At 46.3% G+C, this 12,332-nt stretch overlaps 1 protein-coding gene across 1 annotated transcript; it reads left to right on the top strand.

Moving 5' to 3' along the window:
- Positions 1 to 2,484: 2,484 nt before the first annotated feature.
- Positions 2,485 to 4,872, top strand: LOC100191560 (ftsH6-Zea mays FtsH protease). The gene is made up of 2 exons (NM_001136990.1): positions 2,485 to 4,005; positions 4,111 to 4,872. Exons 1-2 carry the CDS (start codon positions 2,516 to 2,518, stop codon positions 4,694 to 4,696), a joined length of 2,076 nt encoding a protein of 691 aa, NP_001130462.1. The 5' UTR covers positions 2,485 to 2,515; the 3' UTR covers positions 4,697 to 4,872.
- Positions 4,873 to 12,332: the final 7,460 nt, after the last annotated feature.

Raw genomic sequence — 12,332 nt, 5'->3', positions numbered from 1 at the left:
GTTTGTGTTCTCATATTCACTTTGGTTATTGCTCTTAAGTTTGATACACATTTAAAAGGAGCAATCAAGTGAAGAGTTCTCCTATTTCTCTCCATCTCTATTCATCACAACTTGGTTTTAGCTTTCACTAACACTCGTTATAAACCAAGTTTGTATTGTTTAGAGTTGATTTTTGTAGGATCACCTATTCACCCCTCTAGGTGTTCTTAGGTTCGCGACTATGCAAACTGACAAGCAAGACCATTCGAAGCATGGATCGTTCGTACTACACAATTGGACCGTCTTGCCATATGGGCGCTAAATAGGGCTGGACGAACCAAACATCGTCTAAGCTAGTTCCTGAAAGGACCTAGATATATGGGCGCTGCCGCTAAACGAAGGCGCACGTAGGTCAATAGAATCGTGCGACCGTGGTTTTGTGCGGGCATGCGACACTAACGTGTGCGAGGGTTACAATTACTCTATTACCTTGTTTGAATGTCGGTATTGGAACAGAAAATTGGGAATTAGAATCAACTTTTCTAAATTATGTTGTTTGGTTGCACACGAAATTGAGATTTGGAATCAGAGACCCAGTTCCTAGAATTGGACTATAACTAGAGACTCCTCCCCTAATATAGAGTGTCACACATTTGTATTGCGTGAAATTAGACCGCACAATTTTAAACTTCAATTCAGCGACATCCAAACAATAGATTCGGAATTACATCTCATTTCAATACCATGGATAAATTGGTATTAAACATAATTCAATTCCATACTCTTCAATATCGACATCCAAACGGAGCAACGGACCATTGGGACAGTAGGTCTTTTGCGTATTGTATTATCATTCTGGACTTCTAAAAACACAAAGAATCTAGAAAATTATCATGTGAAAATGAAATTCCATAAATACGGGTGAAAATGCCTCTTCTATTCCCGTCACACTCCCGTAAAATCTCGTCCCATTTCTTATCCTGTTTCTAGTAATTTTGAGGAATATGAAAATGGACAAATAAAAAAACCGATAATATAGGACGACTATCTCCGAACATATTCTCTATATTCCTGTTTCGTACCTCTCCTTTATAGACTTCTAAAAAGATTCTCTCCTCGATAACTTATGAATTATTTAGATTCATCTAGCAAACAGTTTATCGTCCAATTTTAACACCTTGAACTCCAAACATACTAGTTAATAACTTGACTAATTGTTAGCTAGAGAGTTAGCAAATTGTTTGCTCGTTAGCTATTTAACCTTGCTAATAGGTTATAGGTGCTAATAGATCATAAATAGAAAAAACAATTTTATTCATGTCGGTTTCTTTCCTTTCTTTTTCTGGCTAATTGTTTGTCGTGCTGGAGTAAAATAGATTATTTACTATGTTTTAGACGTCTGAAGACTCCAAATATAGACATGACTAATTATTTTTTAAATGATTATTTGCTGGTTAGCCATAACAATCCAAACAAGGCCTTATTCATCTTCAATGACTGTGTTCTTTGTATATCATCCTCTATATGTTAAATGCATATAATAAAGACATATTTTATTTTATGTTTTTGTACGTGCGTACGTATTTGTTATAATCTTAATGTCTTATGTATATATTTTAAATTTTACTTAGTCTATTTTGTGAAGTATAATGAAAACGGATATAGAAAAGGATAAAGAGAAAATAAGACTGCCATTTATATATGTTTAGAGAACGTTTTAAAAGACATCGTTAAACATATAGAGAGAGAGAAAATCGGTTTACATGACCCGGCTAGAGTCAATCTTTTACTCTCTGCACAGCACTTGAGGTAGCCGGGAGGCGGTAGCGACAAGACGACACCATCACACCAGGGTAAAGCCAAGGCGCCGCCGCTACGCGTGCGGGCGCGGCGAACCCAGGTGTGCGGCCGTGCGGGCGCGGCACGCGGCGTCAAGAGAAACACCGGACGCCGCTAGAGCTTACTGGTCTGTTCGGTGGAGCCGGCGGACGCGATCCACACACTCACGAGTCACCACTCACCAGCAGGGACGACAGGGGGTTATCCGCCGACGGGTTCTAGACGTTACGCGAACGAACAGCGCAACGGGACAAGCCATGCTCACCAACTCACGAGCAAACCAAACTCATCCGCTTGAACATCGCTCGCCGAGCGAGACGTGAATGAAGCTATTTACGAGGTGTTTGGTTTGATGAATCACTCTATCCAAAATGAAGTGATGCATCATAGATCCATTCCTCAAATTTGGTGGAATGACTTCATTTCACATATTAGTACTAAACAACTAACTATGAGAAATAAGGTGGTGATGGATTAACTCACTCCATTCCATAAACCAAACAAAAAAGTGAGAAGTGAGAAGATGATGGACTACATCATTCCTCAAACCAAACACTCCATTAAAGCCCCCGTTCCCTCCAAAACCGTAAGGACGATTGAAACTTGACACGGCACTGCACTGCACTGCAATTTTGCATCGCTTCAGTAACCAATTAACGCAAGAAACAGGTAGTAGATCAAGTCCGATTAGTTGCTGATGTCGCCGACGACCATGTCCCTGACGACCACGACGAGCCGCCTGCCCATCTGCCGGGCACGGGACGTGTCCAAGCAGGCGCCTCCAGCTGCCAAGGCCGCGCCTCCTCCGTCGCCGTCAGACACCAACGGTTTTAGCAGGAGGAGGCTGCTGCGGTCCGCGGCGCTGGGTTTCGGGCTCGGTCTCGCCAGGAGAGACCCAGCGCGGGCGCGCGCCGAGACGACGCCGCCATCACCCGCGCTGGCGCCGGAGGAGGTGACATCGAACCGGATGTCCTACTCGCGGTTCCTGGATTACCTCAACGCCAACGCGGTGCGGAAGGTGGACTTCTTCGAGAACGGCACGGTGGCCGTCGTCGAGCTGGACGACCCGGCGCTGGCGTCGAGAGTGCACCGGGTGCGGGTGCAGCTCCCGGCCGGGGGCCTCCCAGCGGAGCTGGTGCGTAAGCTGCGGGACAGGGGCGTCGACTTCGCGGCGCACCCCGTGGAACCCAACCTCGGGCTCATGTTCCTCGACCTCCTCCTCAACTTCGGCTTCCCGCTCCTCTTCCTCGCCTCGCTGATCTGGAGGTCGGTCACCATGAACAACCCTGGCGCTGGCGGCGGGGGGCCCAACCTCCCGTTCGGGCTCGGCAGGTCCAAGGCCAAGTTCCAGATGGAGCCCAACACCGGGATCACGTTCGACGACGTCGCCGGCGTGGACGAGGCCAAGCAGGACTTCCAGGAGATCGTGCAGTTCTTGAAGTCGCCGGAGAAGTTCACGGCGGTGGGTGCGAGGATCCCCAAGGGCGTGCTGCTGGTGGGCCCGCCGGGCACGGGGAAGACGCTGCTGGCCAAGGCCATCGCGGGGGAGGCAGGCGTGCCTTTCTTCTCTCTGTCCGGGTCCGAGTTCATCGAGATGTTCGTCGGCGTGGGCGCGTCGCGGGTGCGGGACCTCTTCAACAAGGCCAAGGCCAACGCGCCGTGCCTCGTCTTCATCGACGAGATCGACGCCGTGGGCCGCCAGCGCGGCACGGGCATCGGCGGGGGCAACGACGAGCGGGAGCAGACGCTGAACCAGCTGCTGACGGAGATGGACGGGTTCAGCGGGGACAGCGGAGTCGTCGTCATCGCGGCCACGAACCGGCCTGACATCCTCGACGCCGCGCTGCTCCGCCCGGGCCGCTTCGACCGCCAGGTCAGCGTCGGGCTCCCTGACGTCCGCGGGCGGGAGGAGATCCTCAGGGTACACAGCTCCAACAAGAGGCTGGACCCCGACGTGTCGCTCAGCGTCGTGGCCATGCGCACCCCCGGCTTCAGCGGCGCCGACCTTGCCAACCTTATGAATGAGGCTGCCATCCTTGCCGGCCGCCGCGGCAAGGACCGCATCGGTGTCAAGGAGATCGATGACTCCATCGACCGCATCGTTGCCGGCCTCGAGGGCACAAGCATGACCGACGGCAAGAGCAAGCTGCTTGTTGCCTACCACGAGATCGGCCACGCCGTGTGCGCGTAAGTATTACTACTGCTGCTGCTAATCGACCTTCCTCTTTAATTTGTTCGAAGCTGATGTTCCATTGTCATGCGCCGTGACCTCGTACACACTGTTTGATGCAGGACGCTGACGCCGGGGCACGACGCGGTGCAGAAGGTGACACTGATCCCACGGGGGCAGTCGCGAGGGCTGACGTGGTTCCTGCCGGGCGAGGACCCGACCCTGGTGTCCAAGCAGCAGATCTTCGCGCGCATCGTGGGCGGGCTCGGCGGGCGCGCCGCTGAGGAGGTGATCTTCGGGGAGCCCGAGGTGACGACGGGCGCGGCGGGCGACCTGCAGCAGGTGACGCAGGTGGCGCGGCAGATGGTGACCACGTTCGGGATGTCGGAGATCGGGCCGTGGGCGCTCATGGAGCCGGCTGCGCAGAGCGGCGACGTCGTGCTGCGGATGCTGGCCCGGAACTCCATCTCCGAGAAGCTCGCAGCGGACATCGACAGGGCCGCGAAGCACATCATCGACCAGGCGTACGAGGTCGCCAAGGAGCATGTCAGGAGGAACCGCGCGGCCATCGACCAGCTGGTGGACGTGCTTATGGAGAAGGAGACGCTCACCGGCGACGAGTTCAGGGCGCTCTTGTCGGAGCACGTGGACATTGGCAGGGAGCAGAGGGAAACAGCGGCCCGGAAAAAGCTGGTCGTCACCGCTTGAAGCTTCACTGTAGTCCTTTGTAGTGTAGAAATATATAGGGGCAGCATAGCATAGTGCAAATATGCAGTAGTATGTTGTACTTAGACACTTGATAGTATCAGCACATAGTACTGTATATGCATGGTAAACTTTTTTCCAGGGAACAAAACCGAAATCTGAAGCACATGAATTTCCGCATGACGATTCAGGAAAAGGTTTTCGCGTTCCAAACGGTCCTAGGCTTACATTTGTTCGAGACGGTCCTGGACTAAAATACATTAGGCTATGTTCGGTTGACAAAGTTTTAAACCCCAAAGGGATTCTACCCATGGAGGGATTGAGTGAATCCCTCCCATATCACTCAATCCCTTTATGGATGGATTCCTCTAGGGGTTTAATCCCTCTCCTAAAAAAACATGTTCGGTTGTGGTAGAGATAATCCAGGGAACAATAATTAGTTGCTACTTTTTTCATGGGCTTCCACTCCAATATAATACTATAAAACTCAGCAATACTAATGCATGGAATAAAAATTCAGCAATTGAGTGAAGAATAATCTTAATATAATGCTATAAAACATGAGTAATTACATCTCTACTACTTATTAAGTAAACAATAGTAGTCTGCCTCTGACATGTTCTGCCATCAATCGTGTTCTGCCGTTCTGCCGTACGCACGCCCCGCACAACAAAATTCTAACACAGCCGGTTGCGCAACAAAATCAACAGTACTCATAGGTTTATAAGTCGTGTTCCATCTCTCTCTCAGTAAGCAACATATGATACACACCTGCACTTATAAGCCATGTTCCGTCACTCTGAATGGTCGATGTGGTACTAATCAAACAAATGCCCTACCAGCGCGGCTGTGTCTGTGGTTCGTGCGGCCCAGTGATTTACGTGTGCACCAGAGGCCCATCGTAGCCCAGTGGCGCCCAGCGTGCGACCTCGCATCTGACCTAACCACCGCTGCACACGCTCGGCGTGCGTCGCCGCCCCCTGTTAGCGCCCTGCATCCCGCCCCACCCCTCTGTGCAAGCCGCCGCCTGCCTCCCATCCCCACCTCCGCGCATTCGCATCCTCCGTCGTGGCCTCATTCTCGTCCGCCTCTGCCTCCGCGGCGACGTCTTCAGCACCAGATCTAGCGCCAGCCACCCCGCCATCGAAGCCTGCGTTGCAGGGCACGGCAAGCAACCGCTCTCCTCACGACCTCCTCCCCCAGGTCAGTGGACTCCCCCCTACCCCCACATCTACGCTCCACTTCCGCAAATCGCGCTCGACACGATCAAGGAAATGTGTTCTTCCTCCAGGAGCCAACGTGGATAGCTGACAAGAGGAAAGGACACACACACCAAGTCAGGTTCGTCCGTAGCTCCCCTGCATCCCGAGATCCCTAATTACTGCACGATTTCTGTACAGGACCGCTCAATTCAGCCCGAAACCTGGTGCCCTTGGAGAATTCGAGTGATTGGTACGACGACGGGCTCGATTAGGATCCCGATTTCGCACTTAACCTGCAAGGGAGAACGGTCCGACTCCTCGTCGTCCCCTGTCTCCCATGGTGGTCCGGGGGGACACGACCACATGGGTATGGACGTATGGCGCCACCTGGGATGAGATCTTAAGGAGTACCGTGGAGTTGTCGCTCTTCATTGATTGATTGATTATGTTGTGTCGTCGTGGGAGAGGGAGGGCATTCAGTTTGTGGCAAGAAATGGATGCCAACATGTCTGTTGGCCTAGCGTCTGCGACACTGCTGGCGTTGTTCGATCCTTGCTAGGCTTTGCACAATTCTATTCTATTGCATTTGCTTGGTGTAGCCTCCACGCAGTTCTAGCGCAGCACAGCACCGCTTGCCTGCTTCCCTGGGGATATGCCATCGTCAGGCAAATTGCGTTGTCTATGAGGATCCCTTTGCCCTGCACATTTCATCACTGCTTGGCACTTTGAAGTTCCATAGTTCATGTTTAGCAGTGGCAGGATCTAGGCATAAGATTTTCTAAATACGCTTAAAAGCTAGATCTGACACTGATGTTCAGTAGCGAATTTAGCTCGTCCTTGTTAAAAACCTGAAAGTATATTAAATACATCAGCCTTTGTATTGAATATTTCATTATAGTGTGCCATTATGCCATCTACAATAAGTCGTAGATCACTTTCACTTGCATGAGCATTCACTGGAGTCCTCAACTCATTTATTTGTTTATTTTGGTCCTCTAGCCATCTAGCATATTCTATGTCAAAAGTCAACGCTCCCACAACAAGTTTATAATTTCAGATGCACTTCTAATGATAAAGATGGAATTCAATTAAAATAGACTAATTAAATCTAGAAACACTTTAGAGCCACATAGATATAACGAATTGAAACATTACTATTTCCACTCATGGCACGGGTTTGGTCTCTAGAGCTAGAAATGAAGATTCCCTGAAAGCGTAATATTCAAAGAGTCAAAATAATAGCACAAATGCACTATTTTTGAAGAACTCGGTAAACATACATGCAACCAAGACAGAGTTACCTGCTGGCGAGCTTTTCTGGTATTCCTGCTCCAGTTGTGCAAGCTTCAGCTTACTGCTCTCCAGCTGCTGCACATATGCCTTCACCAGATGAAAAAATGTTAGTTTTTTTATTTTTAGTGGCCTAATAAAAACTAAAAGGAATAAACTTGTAGAAAGTATGTTACTATTTAACACAATTGAATTCCATACGCATGAACCAGGCTTTCCATTTTTATTTCGACTGTTTGAAATTTTTGTTGCATAGTATTCTTAAATTTTTATATTATTTGTGGCACTTGCTTTCTTTTCTCCGTTCAATATTCTGAACATAGGGCTAATATTGTTCTATTTGACTAATCATCTTGCAAAGCCTTATGGGAAATAAAGGTTTATATAAAGATATAGTTGATATAAGATCTACGAGGCTGCTAAAAAACTTCTGTTCTGATGATTTAAATTGATTTTGCCTAAAACTTCCATGTGATTAGTTCAGTATGATATGGTATCCTGAAATTGCCTTCTTGTTTGTTTGACGCACAGTAAGGGCTTTGATGCTTCATGATAGGGCTTCATGATACAAAGTGATATCTTTCGTAAGGGAAACAAGATGGATTTACTTTTAAGCTACTAATCAGTAAAAAAGATGGATTTAACTTTTAAGCTACTAATCAGTGTACAGTTGCCAGTTTGGTGATGTCTCATGAACTACGCTTGTACCATGTAAACTAACTGATAAATGTTTACTGTTCACTGAATCTACTTTGAATCTTTCAAGTTTTAATTACTTCTCATATTTCTTTTAAGGCTGGTTGATTTATCTTTTCTTATTATCAAGCGTAAGTCTGTTGTTCTTGTTCGAATTACAATTGAGAGCCAGACACTTCATGAGATGCTTGGCAGTAATATTTCTCTTGTTTGTGTGATCAATCATGCCATTATTTTAGTCTAATAGATGGACATGTTTTAAATTTTGAGGAGGCATTGAAACAATTTGCATCATGAAGGCGTTCGAGAAGTTCCAGTATGTAGATGTTCTTGTTCCTATTGTTTCTTTTCCTCTGAAGTACCGCTGCACGAGCCTGTTGTCGATGCCTTCGTGGGCCACACCTATAGCCACAACAGCAAGGCTAGGAGCAGCAAGCCACAGCAACAAGGCCAGGACGAACTGCACGGTCCTGACACTAACTATGGTGTGGCACAAGGATAGCAAATAGTCGACTGATTAGAGCTAGGGGAGCTTAGGATAAGTTGTTAATTTGTTAGGGAATCAGTTATGGGCACTGTAGATATAAGGCGCTGATTAGTTTTTATATAGGCATCGAAGAAAAAACTCTTTCCGTCCAACCTCCTCCGACGATCATCCTCCTGTCTGTTCCGATCTCGTGCAGGCTCCACCATTGTAATGGTAAGATTCAGAGCTGACTCAAGTCGAGTACCTTACCCTTACACTAACGACAGTCAAATTTTACTTATAGTCATGATTGTCAATTTTATTTCAGCTTGCCACCGGTACAGGTATTGCTCCGTTCTGCTTGTTCCTGTGGAACATGTTCTTTGAGAAACATGACCACTACAAGGTATAGTTAGTGGTGTTGTAAAGTTCATACTTGATAGAGAATGACTAAACCAGCAAATAATGAGATATACTGATACAATGCCACTCAAGGATTAATCGATATTTGCACTCTCAGATTTTGCAACCAATAAGGGTGCTGGAGGTTGGTGCTGTTTCGTTCATGTGGAGGGGTGAAGAGAAGAAAATAGCGGCGACCAAGGGCATGCTCCTTGGGATGGTGCCCCCCTCTTTGACAGCTTTGTCATTGTCGATGATGCCTTCCTTACAAAGTAAATGGTCCTCCCCTTGCCCCCAGTTATGATCTGTTTATAGGGCTACATAGGAGCTAGGTTTGATGAGATATACACAAACATGCTTAAGCTTGGAAAAGTCGGTCAGGTTCTTCTGCCCTGTAAACAAATCAATTAAAATCCTTCTCATTTATTTGTTTCACCCACCACTTCGTTTTTATTCTATCCAGTTCTAAGCATGTGGATTTTTTAAATGTTCAGGTAGTTACCAGGAGGCGTATTCAATGCATACAATTTTTTCAATGTTTATGTGGATTTATTTGTGTTCTCCTTGTTAACTAACCATGCCTATTTTTCCCCTTCAACTGAGTTTTTTTATCTCATGAACTGGCCAGTGACGCCACAGTTGCTTTGAGCTGAAGTTGAATTGATGGAATTGAACTAATCACTTTTTGTAGTTACTTTTCTATCTTACCGTACCAGTTCCTTATCGTTGGGATATTTTCTGTCACCACCTTTTTGCAGGAGGAGATATTACAGGATATGCATTCTAGATTAGATCCTCCAACACACATCTTTGTGTTCTGTTTTAGGTGGTTGCTGTTGGTGACTTGTGTGCAATATGCCAAGAAAAGATGCATGTTCCCATCCTTATGCGCTGCAAACATATTTGTTTTTGTCCTTTCTTGTGAATACCATAACTATAATACCATATGCACAATGAGCATGAAAAATTACCAATCTATATGCAACATCAGTGAAGCTTGACTTTTGTTGTTGAACCTGCTTATCTTTTGTTAATGAATGTAGTGATGCTTTATTTCACATTTTCTTCATTCCCTCATCTAAGAATGTTAGTTTAATGTAAATGACTTTGTATATAATCTTATTCAGGATAGTTCTTGGAAGCTCCTCGACGCGGTGCGTGAGACAGGGCTCATCTTCTTCCGCGCACCCATGGAGGACAAGCTCCAGTTCACCTGCGATCCGACCAGGGATGCCATCTCAGAATGGTACTTTTAACCTTGTGTTGTTACAAAGGTTGGAGGTTCTGTAGGTTCTAATGGAAGATTACAAGGTCGTATTGAAGTATCAAGAGCTTTTGGTGATTGCCAGTTTAAGGACAGGTTGACTGATGCGTACCATTGTTTGCTTAATCATAGATGCTATCTATTGCCCATCACTGTTTGATTTGAAATATTCTTGTTTCCTTATATTTACATGCAGTTTTCTTCATAAAGCGGACATTCAGATCGAAAGAATTAAGTAATATTGAAACTTGGTTATTTTCTTGTGACTATTCTAAATTTGATTGGCAGAGTTCATATGGATCCTTTCTCTCTTTTGTTTATTGATGCAGCTTTCTGAAGTTATGGTGAGAAGTGGCATGAATCCTACTGTCAGTGATCAAGCAATCCTCCTGGATCTCATTGCTAAATCGAGATGCGTCGCTGCTGCCAAGAAGTACTTTTTGGACCTCCCAGAAACTTCCAAGACTTATTTTAGGTATCACGCTCTTCTCAATTCTTACTCCAAAGTTTTGATGATTGAGAAGGCCGAGTCTCTCGTGGAGAAAATGGAGGAGCTCAAATTTCCATTCATATTTTATATGAAGAGAAAGGTGGAGCACGAGAGGAACTAAATACCTAGAGTAAGTGTTGACTGGTATACATTCATGCAGTTATAAAAAGAGGGAGTCATGAAAGAATTAGACATTAACTACAATGCTATAGTTGTTTATTTAGCAAAGTTTGGCTGAATAGAAAAGGACATCTTCCTATTCAGGAGAAAATAACATGTAATCTATTCAGAGATTGGGTTTCTAGCTGAACAGTTGTACGAAAGTATACATTTGTATGGCTTGACTTCGTATTACACAAGGAGAGACTAGCCACTCTATAAATATAAAAGTGACAACTGATTGCCAACAAACAGTTGAATTTACCAAACAAGTTACTTTTTCGTTTATCTTGTCTTCTAATCTACTATTGTGGCACGATGTATGCTTCAATTAAAGACTAAATTGTTGACTTCATGCCATGGCATGCCAGGCACAATGTAGTGAATGAGCACTTTTTAATTGTTGTTCCTTGTTGTGATGTAACCGTGAGTGTTTCTCCCATGAGTTCTGTTTCAATATTCTTTCTTAAGATAATTGCTTACAATTTTTAATTACATTTTGGTATTCTTATCAGCCATATCCTGATTACAAGCTGGTTGTTAGCCATGATGACAATTTTTAATAGTTCTCTTTTTCATAGCAATTTCCCAGTACATATTGTCCTGTCAAACTGACCAAGTTATATGTTCACTGTTCAGTGATTTTGTTGCAAATCTGTACCAGTTCTGTGTTATATCTCATGTGTATTTATACGTTATATACTAGGTGAGTGCCCGTGCGTTGCAACGGGGCCTCTACATTGTAACCTTCAAATACAAGGATTTTCCACTTGCAACGGGGTCAGAAGTTCCAATGTCTAGGAACAATTCAGAAGAGGCAGAAATCAAAAGGCGAATCGAGTCCTTCGGAAGGGCAACAAATTATTGGTTAGGTTGCTTCGTGCTTGTGAAATTAATCGAAATGCAAAGGACATTGACTTGAGAGATGAGACAATAGGAAAGGAGGGAGGCGAGGTAGAGTGTCGAGCGGCCTCATGAGATTGCAACTGTGATCATGATTCGGTTGTCCGCAGTTTTCCACGATTGCAACTGTGATCATGGTTCTAGGTGCCCATCATTTTCCACACGTAGTAGTCGGTTGCCTAATTGTCTGACAATTTTTTTCTTCTTTTTTTTGCAGGTAGTAGTAGCAGAGACAAGACGTTCTTTGAAGCCACCCCCTGGTTGGAATCAGACTGCGAAGATGATTTCTACAGCGTCAACGGAGGTAAACTGAATCCACAACAAAAAAAGTCAGTTTCACTTTCATCTCAAGGTTCTTGACCGGCGGCGGCGGCGTCATTGATATCCTCCTGCACGTCCAGATCTGACGCCTGTGGGATCGTTCGCATCCTGAACCAGCGGCCGGAACACTCCGCCACCTAGACCCCGCGATCTACCGACGCTGGCGGCGATCCTGAAGGCCGAACCCCTGAAGCCGCCGCCGCCGCAAAGGAGGCTGGGCGACCTCCTGCGAGAGGCGCAAGATGACAATGACAATGACACCGCCGTCGACGGCCTCTCCAGAGACGACTCCTTGCGCATGGGCGCGGAGGCCAACCGGTGCTGCGTGCTGCGGCTCGCGCGGGCCATTAGCTGCAACGGGAGGACGCAGCGCAAGTGAAGTGTTAATCTGTGCCTTGTTCAACAGACAAAAGGATTTGCCGCCCAAATGTGTATGTACATAGACC

This window comes from Zea mays, chromosome 6, assembly GCF_902167145.1.
Source record: "Zea mays cultivar B73 chromosome 6, Zm-B73-REFERENCE-NAM-5.0, whole genome shotgun sequence".
Classification (NCBI taxonomy): Eukaryota; Viridiplantae; Streptophyta; class Magnoliopsida; order Poales; family Poaceae; genus Zea; species Zea mays.
The sequence above is the reverse complement of the archived record's forward strand: the minus strand, read 5'-3'. Positions and strand labels throughout refer to the sequence as shown.

What these genes read in the sequence shown, in the direction of transcription:
- LOC100191560 (NM_001136990.1), top strand. Translation starts at nt 2,516, where the DNA reads ATGTCGCCGACGACCATGTCCCTGACGACCACGACGAGCCGCCTGCCC. An exon ending in ATCGGCCACGCCGTGTGCGC is followed by an intron (nt 4,006 to 4,110) that starts GTAAGTATTACT and finishes TGTTTGATGCAG; the next exon opens with GACGCTGACGCCGGGGCACG.